Below are 24,236 nucleotides of genomic sequence, written 5' to 3'. Positions count from 1 at the left end.
TTTCATATATATTTAATATATAACATATTTAATATATCTTTAATGTATATTTGATAGATTTCATATCTATTTAATATCTATTTAATATATTCAATATATCTTTTATATATATTTGATAGATTTAATATCTATTTAATATATTTAATATATTTAAAATATATTGGATATCGTTAATATGTCTTTTTTAATATATATTTATTTATTATTTAATATATATTTAATATATTAATGTATATTTCATATGTTTATATATGCAGTTTATATAGTTATTTATTATAGGTAAAATTAATATATTAATATATTTGCTATATAATTATATAGCATATATAAATATATATATATAATAGATATAATTATATATATAATATATATAACAAATAATATAATATATAATATATAATAAAATATATAATATATAATAAAAATATAATTATATATAATTATATATAGCATATATAATTATATATAATACATATAATAATAGATAATTTCTAATTCTATATTATATAACTATATTATTATAATATATATAATTTTATATATTAGACTTATACATTATAATATAGAAATATATAATATATTACTATATTATATATTAATATTTATTATAATTGTATACTTATAGATAATTATATATTATTCTATATTTTATATAATTTAATTTATGTAATTTAATGAATTTTTATAATATAATATTAATACATTTGCTAAATATATTTTAAAAACCACCTCTCAGACTGTTTCTCACCCCAGGGTGGGACTGGGGAATATTCCAGGGCTCCTGTGCTGGTGGATTCACTTTTTTTTCCCCTTCATTTTTCCCCAGGAACACAAAGCCAGCTGAGTTCCTGTGTCCAGGGATGGATGGAGCTGCTGCACAAGTGAGGAAAAACCCAAATCCTCAGGAGGAGCTTTTCCCAGAATTTTGCTGGTTGCTTGGGGAGATATTTTGGTTGTGTTTTTTTTTTTTTTTTCCTTGTTTTCTCCCTTTTTCCCACAGCAGAGGAGGCCTCTTACCCCTCTGCCTGTCACACCTCAGGCTGGCAGAACAATTTGAGCTGGAAAAGCCAAAATTCACCTTCCACAGCGGCCTTGCCCGAGGGGGTTTTGTTGGGAATTGTTGGGAATTGTTGGGAATTGTTGGGAATTGTTGGGTTCGTGGAAAACCCACAGGACACCAATCACCTTCACTTCATCCCTATTAAATGTCCCCAAAATCCTCTCCTGGGAAATGATCAGGGTGGAAATCCACTCCTCCCATCTCTTGGAAGCCCAACCCAAACCCCAACAGGAGGAATTTGATGGCAGAGGCAATAAAAATTTCCATTTATAGGAAATTAATGCCTTCAATAACACATTTGAGCCCCCACCTCTTGCATAAATTAAAGGTCGTGCACTCAACTCTTCCAAACTCAATTATTTCCCTCCTAATGAAGTTTATACAGGGCATTAAATGGGCAAATCAAACTGAAACCATCCCTCTTGACCAGCTGGAGTTGGAATAATGATGAACAACGACGCTGACTGCCCAGAAAATAAAAATATTTCCTAAAATCCTCATTTTTTTCCCTGAGAGCTGATGGCCACTGATTTGCTGTTGGAAGGTTCAGGATACTCCAAATTCCCTTTCAGGAGAGGTTCAATTTTATCCCTTTCAAGTGGGCATCGCTCCTATCAGCCCTCCACATCTGCTAATTAAGCACCCTTCAGTAATTAAAGTTCTTGCAGTAAAAAAAAAAAAAAAAATTAAGAATTAGGAGGGGATCATTAGGGATTAAACACTCCCAGCACAAAGGGGAATGTGGAAAAGCTGATTTGCAGGAACAAATTGGGACCTGTTGCAATTTTCTGCACAAAATTGGGGAATTTACATGAAATTTTCCTGATTTTGGTGAGTTTTTACTGAAAGATGAAGTAACTGGAAAATTATGACATGTTTAGTTCAGCTTTTCATTTTATTTGGAGTTGTTGGATTTCCTGTTATTTTACACCAGTTTTTACCAGCACCTACAGCAAAAAAAAAAAGCCATTTCCAAGGTGTGAATAATAATAATAATAATAATAATAATAATAAATGGAAGAAATAACTCATTCTCATAAAATTGCAGAGTTCCTGTTTGGGTCACTTAAACTTCCGAATCAATTGAAATCTTGTTGGGTCTAAAAATCTGAATTGTGGGCTTTAAAAACTTGAATTCTGGGCTTTGGAAATCTGAATTTTGGGTTTTAAAAATCTGAATCCTGAGCTTTTATTTCCCTGTTGATGTGTTGTGCTCAGTGATCCCATTTCCTTGTTTGAGTTGCTCCTAAAATCCCCACCAAAACGGGCCAGGTTAAAGCACCAAAATGGGAGAAATTCAGCACCAAAATGGGAGAAATTCAGCACTAAAATGGGAGAAATTCAGCACCAAAATGGGAGAAATTAAGAAACAAAATTTACCAAATTAAGAACAAAAATGGGCCAAATTCAAGCAACAAAATGGACCAAATTAAGCAGCAAAATGGGCCAAATTTAAGTACCAAAATGGGCAAAATTAAGCACCAAGATGGGGCAAACTCAGCATCAAAATGGGCCAAATTAAGGCAGCAAAACGGGACAAATTCAGCACCAAAATGGACCAAATTAAGAACCAAAACGGACCAAATTCAAGCACCAAAATGGACCAAATTCAAGCACCAAAATGGACCAAATTCAGCAGCAAAATGGGACAAATTAAGAAACAAAACAGACCAAATTCAAGCACCAAAATGGACCAAATTCAGCAGCAAAATGGGACAAATTAAGAACCCAAATGGGACAAATTCAAGACCATAATGGGACAAATTCAGCACCAAAATGGGACAAATTAAGCATCAAAATTGGACCAAATTCAGCAGCAAAACGGGCCAAACTCGAGCTCCAGAGGCCCCTCAGTGGCTCCTGCACTGGTTTTTCCCTCTGCTCCCTCACCAGGAGTGGCAGCTCCTCCACTGCAAGTGTCACTTGAATTTGCTTAAATGCTTTAATAGAGACTCCTATTTGCAGGGCCTCTCTGCGGCGCTGATTGGGCTCATTTGCATATGCAAATCACACGCCAATAGGAGGCACTTAATATTCCCTCGACTTCATTGAGCGCTGCAGCAAACGTGGTGGGTCAATATCTGCTCCATCCTCTGCCGGGAGGGGAGGGGGGCTTGGGGCTGAGTCAGCAAATGCTAATTAGCTCTGCTGCTTCCAAGCCTTAAAATCAATTAGTGGGATATTAAGGCAGACTGGCTGGGAGCTCATTGAAGTAATAAAAATCTTTTTGTGGGGCTAAAAAGGAGGAAAAAAAAAAAAAAAAAAAAAAAGGGAAGAACAGGAAGGTTTGACTCTTCCTTCCCTGGAGTGCTGGCGAGTCTGGGATCCTGATGGGGAGAAAAATCATCCGGCCCTGGAACGTGGCTCTGCTGGGCTGGATTGGGAGGGGAAAAGCAGGAAAATCCCAAATCCACACGGATTTCAGTGGGATTTTCCCCTCTGGCCTCGTTGGAGCAATGGGAACACTCGGGGACAGCAGGAGGAATGGGAGCAGCACATCCACAGCCACCAAACCCCAGATTGGGAGGGGAAAAGCAGGAAAATCCCAAATCCACACGGATTTCAGTGGGATTTTCCCCCCTGCTCTCATTGGAGCAATGGGAACACTCGGGGACAGCAGGAGGAATGGGAGCAGCACATCCACAGCCACCAAACCCCGGTGTCCAGGACAGGAATTCCCAGTGATTCCTGGTCACTGCCATTCCCAGGGCAGGGATTCCAGGATTTTACAGCTCCAAAAATCCCACTGAGCACTCCAGGAGCAACAGCACGAGCTCCCCCAGGAGCTGCAGCACCAGCTCAGCCCATCCTGCACCTCAGGAAATCCACTGGATCCTCCCCAGAATCCAGCTGAGCTTCCCACCTTGAGGAATGCTCTGGGATGAGGTGACCACCATCAGGAAGATGCTTTGGAATCACCAGGTGAAGGTCACAGGCTCACCCCACCCCACAGGAGAGGCACAGGCAGGAAAATCCATGGAAATGGAGCTTTTAAGGTGTTTCCCCTCACTGAGCTGCAGCTCCTGCACCGACCCCATGGATATTTGACCTTGGGAACTCATGGAAAGCTCCTTGATCCAGAGCCAAGCTCAGTGAACATCCCCATTCCTGCTTTCTGTCCCTTTTCCCCACCTAAGGAAGTGTCGGTTCATGAACCAGACTCCCGAATTCCCAGGGAAATCCAGCTAAATTGCCAGCACAGCTAAATTCCCATTTATTCCTTCACCCTCTAATCAAGATTTTTGCTTTATGAGCGCCTGCTGCAGCCCCGAGCTCATCACCCCTGCACGGGGCACACGCCTGGCTGGATTTCACATCCCAAAATTTATTGGACACGACGGAGCAGCGCTCACACAGCTCCTGCCAAGGCTGGCAAAAATAACTGCATCACCCCTGCCATGCCCATTTGCCATTCCCTGCCCTCCCAAGGCTGGAGTGGCACTGCCTGGAATGTGCTTGTGACCAGGAGAACAATTCCAGCTCTGCTCCGTCCTTTTTGCTCCGGAGCAAAGTGGGAATAAAGCGGCTCAATGGGATTTAAAAGGCAGCTTTGGGGTCTCTCAGGTGGCTTCCTGAGCTCTGGGAGTTGTCCAGAAAACAGCAACTGCTGTCTAAATGCTGCAGGAGGTGGTTTGGGGTCTTTCTGACCCAAACCAAGGTTTTTGTTCACACCAGTTCGCCCAGTGCTGGCACAGGCCCGGAGCACCAGCAGGAATTCGGGTTAATTTGGGATAAAAAGCCCAGGTGAGGGATTTTGACCAACCAGGTGCTGTTTCTCCCTCCAGATTCCCATCCACCACTCCACACACGTCACTGCCAGGGAACACTTGTGCCAAATCCCTCATTTCCAACCCACGGCCCATGGAAAGGGACCAGGAGCTGCAGGTTGTGAACAGGGACACAGCAAAAATTCCCCAAGAAAAACCTGCTCAAGGCAAACCTGTTGCCAGCCAAATGTTTTACATGAGGTGGAAAGCACTTAATTGGGGACAGAATCAATGCAGGGCTAGGCTTGAAATCTAATTATCCATCTCCTCTTGCAGACACTGCCCTGTGTAGAACAACCCTGGCACTCAATAGTATTGACAGTCCTGCCCTGCTCTCCTGGTTTTCCATGGAATCCAGGGACTGATACCCTGGAGAAAAAAAGCAAATTAAAAGCTCCTGGGCTGGCACATCCCAAAATCCAGGATTTTATGGCCTGCCACGCTGTTTTCTCCGTGGCTTTATCACCACAAGCTGTGAAGGGCTACAAACTTTATTCTCTTAATTGAGGACAGCTCTCTGCTCAGGAGTAAAGATGGGGAAGATCCAACGTGGATACTCAGGAAGCGTTTCCCCACTTTCCAAACACCACAGGATGTCAGACAGCTCCACCTGACACTTACCCAGTCCTGAAACTCAGGAGGAATTTGAAAGCAGTAAAATTGTTGAAAGCTGATAAATTTGTCTGAGCTGAAGGTTCTGGTCTGGAATTGGGATGAAATTCCTTCCTGGGAGGGTGGGGAGGGCTGGGATGGAATTCCCAGAGCAGCTGGGGCTGCCCCTGGATCCCTGAAGTGTCCAAGGCCAGGCTGGACATTGGGGCTGGGAGCAGCCTGGGGCAGTGGGAGGTGTCCCCATGGCAGGGGTGGGGTGGGATGAGCTTTAAGTGCCCTCCCAACCCAAACCACGCCCTGATCCTGGGATCTGGATCTTCATTCCAGCCAGGCTCTGTGGCATTCCCATTCTCTGGACAGAGAGGCACAATTTTGCCTCTCAGCAGAAGCACAGAGGGAAGAAGAGAAAACAATCTTTATCTCTGCCCCTTTGTTTCCCCGTGTGGAATGTGGTGTGGAGATTGTTCACCTGCAGGGATTGCTGGGCTGGGTTCTGGTGAAGGTTGTTTGGGCTCAGTGCCCAGTGGGATCCAGCTGTGCTGGGCTCTCAGCAGAGTCACAGTTTGAGTTAGTTAGAGAGGTGAGTAAGAAGTGAGTGTGTAGAATGGGATAGTATCTCTTTAAATAGTATATTAATGGAATATAGTATAGTTTTAATAAAGCTGTCCTTCAGCCTCCTGCTCTGGAGCAGACAGCAGCATTTCTTCCCTGGATCCGGGGTTCGCCACATTTTTCCTCCAAGGCTTCCTCTGCCGTGCTCAGCCAGTGCTGGATTCATCTGAAAGTGTGACTGAGGAGTGGCAGGAAGGCCCAGCTGCTGAGGCTGCTGCCCACATCCCCCACTCGTGGGCTCGTTTGTTCCCGAATTTCCCCTGACCCCGCTGCTCTCGCGCCTCACGTCTGCTGCTGCTTCTGCAGCTGGTGATGATTTAATCAAACCCAAGCTGCTCCTCTGCCAGCCTCTGGGATAGCCTTGGAAGTTGCACTGAAGTTGCTGAGAAGTTGCCGAGGCACATTCCAGAAAGGGAAATTGAAACTGAGCTTGCAAAAAGGAAAAAAAATAAAAAATAAACCCACCCGAGAAGGCCCAGAGCTGCTCCCACAAACAAGATGGATGATGAACCATTTGGCTTGCTGCTATCCAAAAGTAACTTTCTGGCTGGTTTTTAGTGAGCAGAGCGGGAATTTTGAAATTCCCAGAGAAGCTGTGGCTGCCCCTGGATCCCTGGAAGTGTCCAAAGCCAGGCTGGAGCAAGCTGGGATGGTGGAAGGTGTCCCTGCCCTGGCAGGGGTGGAATGGGATCAATTTAAACCCAAAACCAACCCAAAACCAACCCAAACCACTCCAGGATTCCAAATGGGAACTTCCCACCAGCATTCCGAGCTCATTCTGTGATTTAGCACCTTATTAAAATTGGAAATTTACCCTCAATATCCCCAGCAGAATGTCTGTTTGCTTTTGTGGGGTTTTTGTTTGTTTGGCTTTGTTTGTTCTTTAGTTTGGGTTTTTAGTTTGTTTGCTTAGTGGTTTTTAGTTTATTGGGTTTGTGTCTCTTTTTTTTTTTTTTTTTTTTTTTTTTTGATTGGTTTGTAGTCTTTGTTTGGTTTTGTGGTTTTTAGTTTATTTGGGTTTATTGTTTGGTTGGTGTTTATTTTATTTGGGTTTGTGGTTTTTAGTTTGGGGTTTTTGTTTGTTTGGTGCTTGTGGGGATTTAGTTTGTTTGGGGTTTGTGGATTTTAATTTGGCTGGTTTTGTGTCTTTTTAGTTTGTTTGTTTTGTGGGTTTTGGTTTGTTTGGCTTCATGTGTTCTTTACTTTGGGTTTTATTTGTTTGGTTTGTGGTTTTTAGTTTATTTGGGTTTGTGGGTTTTAGTTTGTTTTGTGTCTTTTTAGTTTATTTGAGTTTGTGGTTTTTAATTTGTTTGGTTTGTGGGTTATTTGTTTGTTTGTTTGGATGTTTTGCCTGGTCGGTTCTGTTGGTTTTTATTTTCTTTTATGAGTTTTTAATTTGTTTAATTTTGTGGGTTTTTTGTTTATTTGGGTTTGTGGGACTTTAGTTTATTTGGGTTTGGGGGACCTCAGTTCATTTGGGTTTGTGGATTTTAGTTTATTTGGGTTTGGGGGATTTTAGTTCATTTGGGTTTGTGGATTTTAGTTCATTTGGGTTTGGGGGATTTTAATTTATTTAGGTTTGCAGGATTTTAGTTAATTTGGGTTTGTGGATTTTAGTTCATTTGGGTTTCAGGATTTTAGTTCATTTGGGTTTGGGGGATTTTAGTTCATTTGGGTTTGGGGAACTTCAGTTCATTTGGGTTTGTGGTTTTTAGTTCATTTGGGTTTGGGGGATTTTCATTTATTTGGGTTTGTAGGATTTTAGTTCATTTGGGTTTGGGGGATTTTAGTTTATTTGGGTTTGCAGGATTTTAGTACATTTGGCTTTGTGGGATTTTAGTTAATTTGGGTTTGTGGGATTTTAGTTAATTTGGGTTTGTGGTTTTTAGTTTCATTTGGCTTTGTTTGCTTTGGGTTTTCTCCTCCAAGGGCATTCTCATCCTACCAAACCCAGCAGCTCATTTGGGCAGCTTTTAGGGAAAAATCTCAATTATTAAGTTTCCAAAGCCAACAGGAACTCAAACTGTTCCACCCACGGAGCAACAGGGGCTGCGGAGCCAAAAAGGGAGCTGGGAAAAGGGAGAAGTGCAGCAGAAACTTCCCAACAAATCCCAGAGCCAGGAATGCTCCGGGAGGGGCGGCAGCAGCAATAAAAATCCAATTTAATTGTGTTTTCTCCATCTGTTTGCACAACTCTGCAAAGAGCCCGTGAAGAATGAGCCCAGTATTTATCTCCAAACAGCTCCAGCTCCTCGGGGCTGTTTCCCTCGGGATTTCAACGCCTCTAATTCCTGAAAATGAGCAGTCTCCGCGCAGCCCTAATTGTTCCTTTTCAATCAGTGTTTGCAGAGAGAATTTGCTGCAGCTGCCGTCGATGTCTTGGGAAGGGAAAGCTTCGTCCCCTGGAATTCCTCAGGGATCCACCTGGCCCTGCTTCCCCCCAGGAATTCCCACTGAACTCTGCTTTTTTTGGGGGGGAAAAAAATCCAGACCACCAACAAGAACTCTGCCCTAAAATTAAAATTCTAAGTTACGAAGAGGAAGGTTCCGTAAAAAAAAAAAAAAAAAAAAAAAAAAAAAAAAAAAAAAAAAAAAAAAAAAAGTATTTTTTTAATATTTTACTTAAATATTTGTGTATTTTATGTTTATATATATATATATATATATATAAAAAATATTATATATATATATATATTAAATAGTCACTTACTGGTTTATATCCCTTTGTATCCCTTTAAAAAAGGGCCCTGGGTGTCTTGGGAAGGGAAAGCTTCGTCCCCTGGAATTCCTCAGGGATCCACCTGGCCCTGCTTCCCCCCAGGAATTCCCACTGAACTCTGCTTTTTTTGGGGGGGAAAAAAATCCAGACCACCAACAAGAACTCTGCCCTAAAATTAAAATTCTAAGTTACGAAGAGGAAGGTTTCTTAAAAAAAAAAAAAAAAAAAAAAAAAATTTAATATTTTACTTAAATATTCCTGTATTTTATGTTTTTATTTTATATATATATATATATATATATATATATATATATATATATTAAATAGTCACTTACTGGTTTATATCCCTTTGTAATCCTTTAAAGAAGAGCCCTGGGTCCCTCCAGGAATTCCCACTGAACTCTGCTTTTTTGGGGGGAAAAAAATCCAGACCACCAACAAAAAAAACCCACCCTAAAATTAAAATTCCAAGTTCCATAGTTGAGTAGTCCTAAAAAAAAATAGCATCTGACACTATTGCATCCCTCTACTTTTACAGAGCCCTCTTCCTTTATATTTTACTTAACCAGAGGTGTATTTTATATCTATTTATATTTAAAATATTATTTATTTATTTTCATATTTGTATTTTATTTCTGTCCCTTTAAAATAGATTTTTCCTTTATATGTATATATATATATATATATATATATATATGTGTGTGTATATATATATATATATATCCATCCCTTTTTAATAAGTATATTTATATTCCTCTTCTACAGATAGATTTATAAATTGTGTCCTGACAAGGATATAAATGAAAATACAACCCCCTGCTCTGCTTGACAAGGTGGGGATTGCTCCAAAGTTGGATTTGGGAAGTCTCTTCCAACCCAAACAGTTCCATTATTGTATTTTTCCTTAAATCCCTTTTTATTTGTCACCCTCTGGTCTAACACAGCACCCAGAGGTGGTGATTTCTAATAAATGAATTTACTTTAATAATTTAATCCTCTTTTATCCCTTCATTAGTGAGTAAATAAACCACCTGCTCTGCATGCCCTGCTTTATTTATTATTTCTGTGGAGTTTTCCTCTCACTGTCCCATTCTTGATTTATTTCAAGTCAGTTCTGAGTGAATTCCTCAGGTGTGAGGCAGCAAGGAGGGGAATTAATTCCCTTTGCAGTCCAGCCTCACACATCTTCCAGGGCAAGCAAAAAAAACCGGGCATTTCTGTATTTTTAGGAAGATTTTTTTTTTTTTTTCCCACCAGATGAGGCTGTCAAGATTCACGTCCCAGTCAAATTTAACTGGGATTATTTATAACTGGCTCCAAAATTCTGCAGCTGAGAGGAAATTCAGGACTCCACAGCTGGGTTGGGGCTGGGAAAAAAAAAATCCTTTAGTGAGAAAAGAAGGAAAAATCCCCCAGTCTGAGGGTGAACGGGGCTAATTAGGAAATCATGTTGAATTCAAGGGACAGTAAACAGGGAAAGAAAACAAATTTAGGGATGCTAAAAGCATGAAGGCACTTAATTTAAATATTTTCTAAATGAGACGTGCTGAAACGGAGCTCCCTGCACTGCTGGTGTTTCCTAGAAGCTCCTAAGTAAAAAAAAAAAAATAATAATTACCTTGAGATCAAAGCATTTTATTGAAATGGAAGTGAAATCCTCTCTGTTCTCCCAATTCCCCAAGAAAAAGCTGACAACTTTTCCCTCCCCGTGGTCCTGCCAGGGGTGCCCTCGCTTCTTTTTCCAGAGCAGCCACTGAATCCAGTGATTTGTGCTGATCCAAGCCTCTCTCCCCTGCCCAGATGGGATTTTGGGGGCTCCATTCCCAGATTTTCCAGCCCCACAGCAGCTGCTGCACTTCTCCCTTTTCCCAGCTCCCTTTTTGGATCAGTTCGAGTCCCTCTTGGCTTTGGAAACTCAAAAATGGAGATTTCCCCCTAAAACCCAAATGAGCTGCTGGGTTTGGTAGGCTGAGACTGCCCTTGGAGGGGGAAAACCCAAATAAACTAAAAACCAAAAACCCACATGAACCAAAATCCCCCAAACCCAAATGAACTGAAATCCACAAACCCAAATAAACTAAAATCCACAAACCCAAATAAACTAAAATCCACAAACCCAAATAAACTGAAATCCACAAACCCAAATGAACTAAAATCCCACAAGCTCAAGTGAACTAAAATCCCCCAAACCCAAATGAACTAAAATCCACAAACCCAAATGAACTAAAATCTGCCAAACGAAGTAAAATCCACAAACCCAAATGAAATAAAATCCCCCAAACCCAAATGAACTAAAATCCACAAACCCAAATGAACTAAAATCCACAAACCCAAATGAACTAAAATCCCCCAAACCCAAATGAACTAAAATCCCCCAAACCCAAATGAACTAAAATCCACAAACCCAAATGAACTAAAATCCCCCAAACGAAGTAAAATCCACAAACCCAAATAAACTAAAATCCCCCAAACCCACATGAACTAAAATCCCACAAACCCAAATAAACTAAAATCTACAAACCCAAATGAACTGAAATCCCCCAAACCCAAATGAACTAAAATCCCCCAAACGAAGTAAAATCCACAAACCCAAATAAACTAAAATCCTGCAAACCCAAATGAACTAAAATCCTGCAAACCCAAATAAACTAAAATTCCCCCAAAGCCAAATGAGCTAAAATCCACAAACCCAAATGAACTGAAGCGTGCCCCCAGGAACGGGAATTCCCACAACAAGGGATACCCTGAGCTTTTTGGGTCGCTTGGGAACCTCTGCAGGGTGAGCACCTCAACCTAGTCTGGGTTTTTTGTTTGCTTGGTTTTTATTTTATTTGGGTTTGGGGTTGTTTGGGGTTTTTTTGGGGGTTTTTTTTTGTTTTGTTTTGTTTTGGTTTGGTTTGGTTTTTTTTGTTTGGTTTTTTTTGGGGTTTTTTTTTGTTTTTTTTGGGGGGGGTTTGGTTTTTTTTTTTGTTTTGTTTTGTTTTGGTTTGTTTTTTGGTGTTTGTGGGGGTTTAGGTTGTTTGGGCTTTGTGGGTTTTAATTTGGTTGGTTTTGTGTCTTTTTAGTTTGTTTGTTTTGTGGGTTTTTAGTTTGTTTGGCTCAACTCAACCCTGGCACCCAGGGCCACATCCAGGGATGGGGACTCCACCACCTCCCTGGGCAGACCAAACACCCCGGGAATGCCCAGGGAACATCTTGGGAATGCCCAGGGAACATCTTGGGAATGCCCAGGGAACAGAAACACGCCGGGAATGCCCAGGGAACACCTCGGGAATGCCCAGGGAGCACCCCAGGACTGCCCAGGGAGCACCCCAAGAATGCCCAGGGAACCAAAAACAACCTGGGAATACAAACACCCCAGGAATGCCCAGGGAACACCCCAGGAATACCCAGGGAACACAAACACCCCAAGAATGCCAAGGGAGCACCATGGGAATGCCCAGGGAGCACCCCAGGAATGCCCAAGGAACACCCTAGGAATGCCCAAGGAACACCCCAGGAATGCCCAAGGAACACCCCAGGAATGCCCAGAGAACACCCCAGGAATGCCCAAGGAACACCCCAGGACTGCCCAGGGAACACCCCAGGACTGCCCAGGGAGCACCCCAGGAATGCCCAAGGAACACCCCAGGAATACCCAGGGAACACCCCAGGACTGCCCAGGGAACACCCCAGGACTGCCCAGGGAACACCCCAGGAATGCCCAAGGAACACCCCAGGAATACCCAGGGAACACCCCAGGAATGCCCAGGGAGCACCCCAGGACTGCCCAAGGAACACCCCAGGAATGCCCAGGGAGCACCCCAGGAATGCCCAAGGAACACCCCAGGAATGCCCAGGGAACACCCCAGGAATGCCCAAGGAACACCCCAGGAATGCCCAGGGAACACCCCAGGACTGCCCAAGGAACACCCCAGGAATGCCCAGAGAACACCCCAGGAATGCCCAGGGAACACCCCAGGACTGCCCAGGGAGCACCCCAGGAATACCCAGGGAACACCCCAGGAATGCCCAGCGAGCACCCCAGGACTGCCCAGGGAACACCCCAGGAATGCCCAGGGAACACCCCAGGACTGCCCAGGGAACACCCCAGGACTGCCCAGGGAACACCCCAGGACCACCAGGACGTGGCTGTGTCCCCATCCAGCCCTCCCTGCCCTCCCAGACAAGGCAGGGAATGTTCTGTGCCCACCGCAGCCTCAGCTGATGCCTCCCCAGAGGCTGGGGCAGAGCAGACATCGCTGTAAAGGTTTTTGTGCCACTTTGATGCCTCCAGCTGTACTTTCTTCCTGTCCTCCTTTAATAAATAAATAAAAGTTCCTGACAGCTTCTGTTCCCAATTTTAAAATTCTGTTTCTTTTGGTGCATTTGCCAACGCTGGCTCCGAGGGAGGAGGAGAATAGTGAGGGGGCTTTGATGGCAGATCATGGCAGAGCCGTTCACTGCGGGCTCTGAGGCACTGCTCTGCCTTTAAATGGGAATTATCCCGCCACTGCCACTTCCCTGAGTCACACATTCCCGAGCTTGGGGCTTTTGGGAGGAATTCTGAATGAGTTACAGACGGGACTGCTGAGTTTTGAGATGATGGGATTTGTTTTTCTGATCTTCTCCATAGGCAGGAAGGGTGAGTTGGGCTCACATCGTTACTGCATGGTTCAGGAGGTCACAAGAGCCTTAGTTACAAAATGTTTTACGGATTTATTGACCAACCAAGCACTGCCAATAAGGATATTTATGGTTTTGATCCAATCTTTACATATTTCATCTTATGAACTCATGCTACAGTGTGAGCTTTCTTAGCCAAACAAACCTGCAGTGCTGCATTCTAATTTTTTTTTGTTTACCTCTGTAATTACTTTTATTTTTTCTGTATCTTAAACTCCAAAACTCTAAACCTTCTTCTTCTTAACTTGACGTGCCTCTGCTTTAAACTACAAATCCACATTCTCACTTCTAGCACCTCAGTGTGGGAGCCTTTTCCAAGGTCTCAGATCAAATCCTGGGTTTAATTCTAAGCTTTGGCTTCCAGGCCCCAAAGTTCTGAGAGTTCCCTGCATTTTGGATTCCAACACCCAAGGAACTGAGGCAGCTCTCCAGCAGCAGCCCAAACTGCATTTATCAGCTCCTTCAGCCTTAATTAACACCCAAAATGTGAATTATTTGCTTCAGGGTGGTATTTCAGCAATCGAGCCCCTCTCCCACCCTCAAAATAAAACTCTGATTTATGCCAACACTCTCTCTGTCACTCTGGCTCAGTTTAAGTTTTAAATACATTTATTTTCCCCCTCAGTTCGAGCCTTGAAAGCCTCCTAATCACCAGCCAAATAAACCCCAGATCGTTTCAGATGTGTGTGACTAAAGGGCAGCCCTGGCGCCAGCCTTTGTACAAGATTTCCTGCGGCATCAAGGTAATAAAAGAACATTACAAAGTGTACAAGGAGCTGTGTGTAAATGCCAAAAAATGAACTGGAAATGTCAAGAAAGTGCAAAAGCAGCTGCGTGTCCTCTGTCCCAGGATTTGGGAGTGACGTGTCTCACACAGAGACTGACAGATGTTCCAGCAGAGGGGCTGCAAAATGGGCAAATTGCACACCAATGAGGCAGAGATGTCCAGATCCTGGCAGACACTCTGCAGCTCAGTTTCCCACCCCCCCAAGCCCAGTTCAGGTGCAATTCCAGCCCCTCCTGGACTCACCCTCGTAGCTGGCCTGGAAGCCTTGGGCACTGACGGCGTAGTCACTGACGAGCCACAGGGACAGCACCAGGCCACTGCTGACGATGGGAGCAGGCAGCTGGAACCCTGTCAGCCTGCAAAAAACCACAGCGAGGTCAGCCTCACCAGGAAAAACACACAGCAGGTCACACTCAACAGGAAAAACCCACAGCAGGTCACACTCAACAGGAAAAACCCACAGCAGGTCACACTCAACAGGAAAAACCCACAGCAGGTCATACTCGCAAGGAAAAACCCCACACAAGGTCACACTCACCACTTCTGACCTGGAAAACCTACACAAGGTCACACTCACCATTTCTGACCTAGAAAACCCACAGCAGGTCACACTCAACAGGAAAAACCCACAGCAGGTCACACTCGCAAGGAAAAACCCCACACAAGGTCACACTCACCACTTCTGACCTGGAAAAAAACACCACACAAGGTCACACTCAGCACTTCTGACCTGAAAAACCTACACAAGGTCACACTCACCATTTCTGACCTAGAAAACCCACACCAGGTCACACTCACCAGGAAAAACCCACACAAGGCCACACTCACTGGGAAAATCCCACAGCGAGGTCACACTCAGCACTGCCCTTCAAAAACGCACAGCATGGTCACACTCATCATTTCTGACCCGGCAAAAAACCCACAGCAAAGTCAATAATAACTTCTCACCTGAAAAACCCAAAGAAAGTCACATTCACTGGGAAAAAACCCACACCAGGTCACATTCACAAGGAAAAACCCACACAAGGTCACACTCACCAAGAAAACCCACATCAGGTCACACTCACTGGGAAAAACCCACACCAGGTCACACTCACTGGGAAAATCCCATAGTGAGGTCACACTCAGCACTTCTGACCTGAAAAACCTACACAAGGTCACACTCACCAAGAAAAATCCACACCAGGTCACACTCACCACTTCTGACCTGGAAAAAGTCCACACAAGGCCACACTCACTGGGAAAATCCCACACAAGGTCACACTCACCAATAAAACCCACACCAGGTCACACTCACCAGGAAAAACCCACACAAGGTCACACTCACCAAGAAAATCCACACCAGGTCACACTCACCAGGAAAAACCCACACCAGGTCACACTCACCAGGAAAATCCCCCAGCGAGGTCACACTCAGCACAGCCCTACAAAAACCCAGGTATGGGGTTGATCCCGTCACGCTCCTAGAGGAGCTCAGAGCTCCAGAACACCCTGGGACAGCCTGAGAGCAACAAATCCTGGGCTTTTCCCACCTTCTGCCTGACCACAGGAACTGCTCCTGTAATTTTTCATGGTTTTGCAGAGTTTTTTCCCCACAGGTTTTCTCCACTCTTGTGGTTCTTCACTGCTTCTGCCCCAAACCCCTCCCTGCTTCACACCTGGGGCACCCCACAAACCCAGCCTTGGGATGCTGGAGCAGAGCCCACACCATGGGACAGAGATTTTGGGGTGCTGAGTGAGGCCAGGGCTTTGTTCAGTGATGCTTGAAATGTTCTGAGAACCTTGGGAGTAAAAATCTGACTGAAGCTTTCCACAAACCCCAAAAAAACAGGCAAAAAAACCCGGATGTTAACAACTAATTAAAGCTTCAGTGTGGTGCCTCCAGAGTGTTTGACGTGGATAAGGCTGGAAGGTTCTGGAATCTTCCCCAGCCCAGCACCAGGACAAGGTTGGGGGTTTTAGGTAGGGACAGATCCAAGATGCACCAAAGGATGGTTCCCACCTCCTCCCTGAGGTAAAAACCCAAACTCACAGCCAGGAAATTGCTGCACCAGAGGCTCTGGGAGCTGCAGTGCAGGAATTCCCAGGACACGGGCACAAATCAGAGTGAAGAAAATAAAATGGGACAAATCCAGGAACTCCCACCTGCTTCCCTCATGGAATGACAACTGATTCTATTATAAAACCTGTTCATTAATGGTTTTCATTAATCCCAAACACAAACCCCTGGTGCTGAGCCATCCCCAGACCAGCTTGTTGACCAAAATTACAGTTTTACAACTTCCAGATCTCCCTACACGTGGCCAAGGGGATTCCTGGACAGATTTCCATAAAGCAATCCCACAGGGGACTGCTGCCTGCCATTCCTGGGGAATGCAGGAATCCAGGAGCAATCCCCGAGCTGCCCCAAACCCAGACTTTTACAAACCACAGGAGCAGCAGGAACTGAAGGAATTTGCTGTCATTTGGGATCAAGAGTGCTCAGGGGATCACAAGGGCAGGAGCAGCACGAGATGAACAGGAAAAAAGAGAATTTAAAGCTTCTTACAACACACTCTGAGGTTTATCCCACTTTGTGCCAGGGGGGCAAAGGATCACCTGTGATACAAAGCTCTCTGACCCTTTAAGAAATACCTGGAAATGTTATTTCATCTCCTCTCTTCACACAGAATGAAAAGGTACCCACAGAACAAAACCAGATTTTGGGGAGGGGCATCATTTAAATTTCTCTGAGCACCCAAACCCAAGCAATTCCTCCTCAAAATCGTCACCAGCCCCCAGAGACAGCGGGGGAACCTCCCTCCTCTTCTGCCTCTCACTGAGCAAACCTAAATATTATTTCACACACATTTGAGCTCTGACTGATGAGAGCTGACGGGCTTTGCCTGAGAACTTTATTGAAGCAAAATTTCCAGTTATTGGCAGAGCTCACGGAGTTGCCAGCCCGTGATTTAAGTTTTAATGTCAGCACAGCAGCACTGAGCAGCCCTCAGCATAAAATCCATGCTCTGGACAAGCTGCAAGGACAATTGCTCCTGTTTATTAACAATAAGAGGTTCCAGGAGCCAGAAAGATTCAGTTTTTACTGAGCTGAGTGGAAGTGCCACTGTTTTTATTAATTAATTTGGCAGTTTCATTAGAGTGGCCTGCTGAAACATCCATGCATTTAAAAAAAAAAATCCAGGAAAATGCCTGGACCAGCTTTAATAAAAGCAGAACCTGCTGATTGAACTTCCCCTGATCAGCCCATCCCATCAGCCAGGAATCTGTTCATGCTTTTCTCCTGTTTATTATATCCAATATTATATATTCTGTTTATTATATCCAATATTATATATCCTGTTTATTGTATCCAATATTATATATCCTGTTTATTATATCCAATTTATTATAATTGCTCCTGTTTATTAACAGAGGTTCCAGGAGCCAGAAGGATTCAGTTTTTACTGAGCTGAGTGGAAGTGCCACTGTTTTTATTAATTAATTTGGCAGTTTCATTAGAGTGGCCTGCTGAAACATCCATGCATTTAAAAAAAAAAATCCAGGAAAATGCCTGGACCAGCTTTAATAAAAGCAGAACCTGCTGACTGAACTTCCCCTGATCCCCATCCCATCAGCCAGGAATCTCTTCATGCTTTTCCTTACCCAGAGTGGATCTGCTCCCTCTGAGCTGAGCTTTTTGCATCGTGGATTCTGCTCACAGCCCCTGTGCTAAGAGGATCCCCCTCTGCAGATGTTGCTTTTAATTCAGGGCAACACGAACATGTCCTCTACCTGTAAGGAAGGAGCTGCTGTCCCCCAGGAGCCACAGGAATTAAGTGTTACCTGAAACAACACTGCCCTGCAGCATTTATTCCAACACAACTGCTATTTTCTACTAACAGGCCTTTAAAAGAGAAGTGCCTGTGCACGAGGGCATGAAATTGTCACTGAGCTCGTTCTCAGGCTTTCCACAGAGCCCACGCTGGCTGGAAAAACAATTTCCAGGGGAACCTCTAGGAACTGATAAATGCAAAGCAGCTCTGATCCTCAGAGGTTCCCTCGTGTGTCCCCAGCCAGCAGAGCAGCACCAAAGGCATCAAACCCCGCTCCAATCCCTGCTCCCCACACCCCAAACCTCCCCTCTGCCCGCAGAACACCCCAGGGAGCAAACTCAGCCAGGAGGAAGCAGGAAATGCTGCTTCAATCAGGGAAATATCTGTGGACCACCTCCCACCTCTGCTCCTGCAGGGAAATCCTGCCCTGGGAGCGAGCTGCAACTGCTCCAGCTTCTCACTGAAATCACAATAAAAGCCACTTCTCCTCTTAAACCTCCAGCCAGAGCACAAAACTGATTTTTTTTTTTTTTCCTTCTCTGATGTCCTTGTCTTGTCCAAGTGAGAGCCCAGGCAGCATCCCCTTGAAGGAACAATCATTTACCAGGGTTCCAAAGCCCCAGGACAGCCAGCATTGGCAGGAATCCCTGCTTGGTAACTGCTCTCCTGCCTTCCTCCCTAAATCTGCACCCCAGAGAAATTTAAACAACAAGAAAAGCAGACAGAACACGGAATCATTCCCCACCAAACAGCAATTCTGACATCGCTGATCTTTAGGGCAGCAACCACAAAAAAAACACACACTAACAAGGCAAGAAAGCAGCAAACTCCATTCCGTGTTTTTATGGAGGTGAGGGCAGTAATAACAGCAGGAATAATCATATTCCATTCCTCCTGTACCTCCAGCCAAATGGATTATTGAGTGATTATCCCCTTAACGTGCTCGGAGCCAGCGCTGATTGTGTGAGATCTGCAATGTGTTTTTCATTGGCTTAATTTTGCTCCTGCAGCGAGGAACCAAAGGAGACCAGCGCCAGAAATGCCACTTGATAAGCTTGCCCTTGCAAAAAATCAATATATCCAAACAAATCAACACAGAAATCCTCTGCTCTGCTCGCATCCCTCGTGCTCTGCTTCAGGTGCGCCACGGATGCTGCAAATCTTCCTGGTTTGGCTCCCAACTTGCAGCAGGACAGGAAAAAATCAGTTTTGGGAGAGCTGATGGCACTGAAAAGCACCGTCCACAGGTGAGAAACCCCACCTGGCCACGAGGCTCAGCCTGGCTGGGACAGAATCCCAGAATCCCAGAGTCAGGAGGCTGGAAAAGCCCTCCAGGACCATCCAAGCTGTGCCCAATCCCCACTTTGTGCCACCTCCAGGGATGGGCACTCCAAACCTCCCTGGGCGATTCCTGACCACACTTTCCATGGAGAAATTTTCCCTCACATCCAATTTAAACCTCTCCTGCTTCAACTGGAGGCCGTTCCCTCTCCTCCTGTCCCTGTTCCCTGCGAGCAGATCCCGACATCCCCCCGGCTGTCCCCTCCTGGCAGGAGCTGTGCAGAGCCACAAGGTCCCCCCCTGAGCCTCCTTTTCTCCAGGCTGAGCCCCCTCAGCTCCAGCAGGAGCTTTCCAGCCTTCCCTGGACACTCTCCAGCCCCTCTGGATCCTCCCAGAGTGACAGCACCGATGGAAAACTGCCCCGTGCCCCTGGGAAAGGAGCTGAGCCCAGCCAGAGCCCCCCCGGCTGCTCTGCTCAGCAGCTTCAAGCCACACCTGAACATTTCTTTTCCCCCCAAACCCCAACAGCCAGCCAGGACCCCCCAGGCCTGTTCCAAGCCCCCTCAGCTCCATCTGTTGCACATTTCCCATCCCTTGGACGCAGCGCTGACGCACTTTGGGAGTGCAGGTGCCACAATTAAAGCCCAGCCCATTATTTTTCTGGTAGGATGCCCACCATCAGCTCAGGCTGCAATCAAAACAGTTATTGCAGCTGGCAATCCAGCAGCCTTTAAAGCATAAATGCTGGAGAAGTGTCTCAGAACATCTAATGAAAATGCACTGGATTGTGTCATTTAACCCAGCATTAAATTACATCCCCCCCGTAGCTCGGTGAGCTTTTTCTGCCTGTCATTTAAAGGCACCTGTTAGGGAAAATTCCCCATCAAATGAGGCACTCTCCTGCTGTGTGCAGGGTAAATGACAGCAGCCTGGCACCCCTGCACCACCCTGGGATAATGATCCTTTTGAGGCAGGTGTGAGGGAGGGCATGCTGCCCCTCTGCCCAGCCCTGGGGGGCAGAGCTGGAGTGCTTGCCCAGCTCTGGGATCCTTGGGACAGCAGGGCCAGGAGCTCCTGGAGAGCTGTGGAGCTGAGGGAGGGCCTGGAGCAGGAAAGGCTGGGGGAGCTGGGGCTGAGGAGGTGCTGAGAGGGGCCCTCAGCCCAGGTGCTGCTGCCTCAGCCTCTCTCACACATCTCATCCCTTCTCCTTCCTGCAGAACTTCCCCCTGCTGCCAGAGGCTGTGGATAAATCCACCCCTGAGCAGCCAGCTCGCTCTCTCCTGGCATTTCCTCAGGCTTGGCTGGGGCAGGAATTTCCCCCCCTCAGTGGCTCTGTTAGATTTTCCCTGTATTTATTAAAGAGAAACACAATTACAGCGAGATGTCAGCTTTTTTTCCAGAGCCCATGGACACGAACGCTCTCATTAATCATCAATAAAACAAGCAGAGCATGATCTGAGAGCGCTCCCAGCTCCCAAATGCTGCAGACACTTAAAAGGCAGCTCTGTCCTCCAGGCACAGCTCGCTGGTGTCACTGAGATAGTTGTCCTTTCATTTGCAGCCCTGCAAGGCTGAAATGATGCTCTGGACCACAAAAAAATCAACTCTCAGCCAACTTAAAAGGGTCCTGCAGTGACACAAGAACAGTTCCCCGTTGGATTTACCCGAGCTGGTGGAGGGATTTGTGCTCAGAACCCAACTGCTTTTGTTTGGGAGTCAGGCACAGAACGAACACCTGCACAGGAGTGCCCCAAGCACTCCTTGGATCTGCTCATATTTCACTCACATGGCCCATTTCATCCCATCCCACCCGCTGGAGAATTGATTCCAAACCAGTACAACCCACTGCTTGCGACATTCTCTAGTTTGATTTTTCTCTACCACGACAGCAACAAGCAAGGGGTAAAAACCCCCCCGAGGTTTTTCTGTTCCTCAACCTCTCCCGGTGCCATAAACACCACTGATTTTCCCAGGAATTTTATCTAGCACAGCTCTCAGTCTCAGGAATCAGCTGCACCTCCCTCCCTTGCCCAAGCCAAGCACAATCCATCAAGGCCCAGGAGCCCTTTGCTTACCTCTGACACTGACAAAGCTTCATTAACCAGCACGGGCTCGGGGGACAGTGACAGAGCTCATAAATCCCAGCCTGGATGGATTTCTCCACTTGTTTAAAGCAGGGTTTGGGTCAATTCCCACTAGAAAAGTGTTATTTATAGAGCCCAGAGCCAGCACAGCCAGCTCAGATATATGAGGCCTTCATGGCTCAGACTGGGGACAGGTACTGAGCATCAAATTTCAATAAATTGGATTTTCCATGCAATGCAATGGAGTGGGAAGACCATGGAGTTGGACGTGATTTATTCTTTTGCTCACATCCCTTCCATGCTTGTTTTTCCAAGATTTCCTGGGACTGCAGTGGGATTTTGTCCCCTCTGCCCTGCTCAGGTGAGACCCCAGCTGCAGAGCTGCCTCCAGCCCAGGAGCTGGGGCTGGGGAAGGTGTCCCTGCCCATGGGATGAGCTTTAATTCCCTTCCCACCCAAACCCTTCCACAATTCCATGAAATCCAACTGCGGCACCTCCATTCTCAGCCCCGCTGTGACAAACCAGGAGGAAGAAAAAGGCAAATTCACAGGAAAGTTCATCAAATCTCAGTCACCCCCTGGCAAATCCGAGCTGACATTCTGAGTAAACAAAGACAAGTTTGGATACAGCCCAAGCACGGCTCAGCAGCTTCAATTCAGAACTTGGCAGATTTGGGTTATTTCTGTCTTTCTTCAAAAAAAAAAAAAAAAATTAAAAAAAAGGAGGGGAAAAAGCAAAAAGAAAAAAGTCACCAGGGGGTGTGAAATTGAATAAATGGGAAAAATAAGTTCTTGGAACCCCCTGGAAATCACACGAGGTTTGTTTGTTGCTCAACACGGGGCAAGTGGGGAATGTTGCCACAGTGGAGGTGTTGGGAACACCCGGGGCTCCCAGCAGCCCTGCAGAGCAGGAATCCAGCGCCAGAACAGGCACAAAGGTCTGACACAGCGGGAAAGGCAAGAGAGGCAGCACGGAGGAGCTGTCAGGCCAGCAGCTCCCTGTGATTCTGTCATTTCACAGCTGGCAGAGCTGCTGAGGGATTTGCTCCTGGGAGGATTGCTCCCTGCTCCTGGGAGGGATTCCAGCACGCCCCAGTGCCCTGCCCCTGCTGGCACCAAACCCCAGAGAGGGCAGTGCCACCACCCTGCTCCCAGGGACGCCGCTTTTGAAGGTTTGGCTCTGTGTTAAAGTCAAGAGACTTTTGGGACAGGTTCTTACAAGCAGGGCCAGACTGGAGCTGCCTCCTCATCACAGAGCAAGTGGGAAAACAACCAAGAGGCAAGAACCAGAAAGTGCCTGTGCTCCTCATCCTCCTCACCTGCTGCCTCCCAGAGCAATCTGAAAATGAGAAACACCAAGCCAGGGCCATGGGTTGGTTCAATTTCCACCCTTCCACTGCTAAAAAAAAAAAAAAAAAAACCTGATCTCATTCCCTCCGATCCCAAAAAACTCCCCACTGGGGCTGGAATTGGGAACTCCCCACTGGGGCTGGAATTGGGAACTCCCCACTGGGGCTGTGTTGCTATTGGGCACACAATGAGCACACAGAAGTTTGAAAGAAAAAAAAGAGTTCGTTTTATTTAAACATCTAGTATTCATAAAATTCTACAAGTAACCGTAGATTATAGACTACTTCTCTAACTACACTAGCCTAAAGATCAATCAGTAATTTTTACATAGAAATATGTAAACTATTCTATTTATACATGAGACTGTGTGAAAATTCTGACTCTCAAATATGTAAACATTATCAGAAAGCTAAAGAGGTTTTATGAGAACTTTAAAACTTTCAAAAAAAACTGTAAAAGAAAACACTTTTAAAAATCAGAGCAACAGGGCTGCAATTGGGAACTCCCCACTGGGGCTGTGTTGCTATTGGACACACAATGAGCACACAGAAGTTTGAAAGAAAAAAAAGAGTTCGTTTTATTTAAACATCTAGTATTCATAAAATTCTACAAGTAACCGTAGATTAGAGAATAGAATTACTACTAGAGTCTTAACTGAAATCCACTAGATGCTGCCTAATTACAGAAAATCTTTCTACACTTAATCCACTTCACATAGCTTAATTTAAAGCCAGGCTCACAAAATCCCAGGACCTTCAGTCTCATCCCATTGCAGCCCTGCACCTTCCACTACCCCAGGCTGCTCCAAGCTGCCTTTGGACACTTCCAGGGGTGGGGTTTGTCAGGCTTTGCTGGGAGATTTTTCCCTAGAAAAGTGGTTAATTTGGGGAAAATTAAATTGTTAAACACAATTTGGGGGAAGGAAATATAATAATAATAATAATAATAATAATAATAATAATAATAATAATAATAATTGTTATTATTATTATTATTTTAAAATATTATATATTGTATATATTACTATATATATCTATATATTACAATATATATATATTATATAATTATATATTATAATATTACAATATTATTATATATAATAAAATATAAGAATATTCTACTAGTAACACTATAATATTTATTATATTATTAAATATACAATTATTATATACTTTTATATTTACATTATAATTATAATATAAATATAATATTATAATTAATGTTAAATATTTATTCTTTATAAATATAATTATTATTCATAATAATGTTTTCATAATAATTATTGTTTGAGTAACACCTTCAGAGACGCTGCCTGTGTGTCTCACCTTACACCTGGAAGAGCAGAGGTGTGAGCAGGTCCTTTAACCCCTAAACCAGGACAAAATTGCTCCATCCCCATCTCTGAAGAGGCTGCCAAAATATCCCTGCCAAGCCTCCTCCTGAGCCTACAACATTCCACACGGTGCCAGGGAAAAAGCTCCCACT

At 44.7% G+C, this 24,236-nt stretch overlaps 1 protein-coding gene across 1 annotated transcript in view; it reads right to left on the bottom strand.

The window, feature by feature from the left end:
* CSMD2 (CUB and Sushi multiple domains 2) overlaps positions 1 to 24,236 on the bottom strand; it is a 273,933-nt gene that overhangs the window by 218,167 nt on the left and 31,530 nt on the right. Inside the window, exon 3 of the mRNA XM_053964332.1 lies at positions 14,466 to 14,578. Within this exon, the coding sequence (XP_053820307.1) occupies positions 14,466 to 14,578 (113 nt within the window). The remainder of the gene's footprint in view (positions 1 to 14,465; positions 14,579 to 24,236) is intronic.

Source organism: Vidua chalybeata, chromosome 25 (assembly GCF_026979565.1).
Source record: "Vidua chalybeata isolate OUT-0048 chromosome 25, bVidCha1 merged haplotype, whole genome shotgun sequence".
Classification (NCBI taxonomy): domain Eukaryota; kingdom Metazoa; phylum Chordata; class Aves; order Passeriformes; family Viduidae; genus Vidua; species Vidua chalybeata.
The sequence above is the reverse complement of the archived record's forward strand: the minus strand, read 5'-3'. Positions and strand labels throughout refer to the sequence as shown.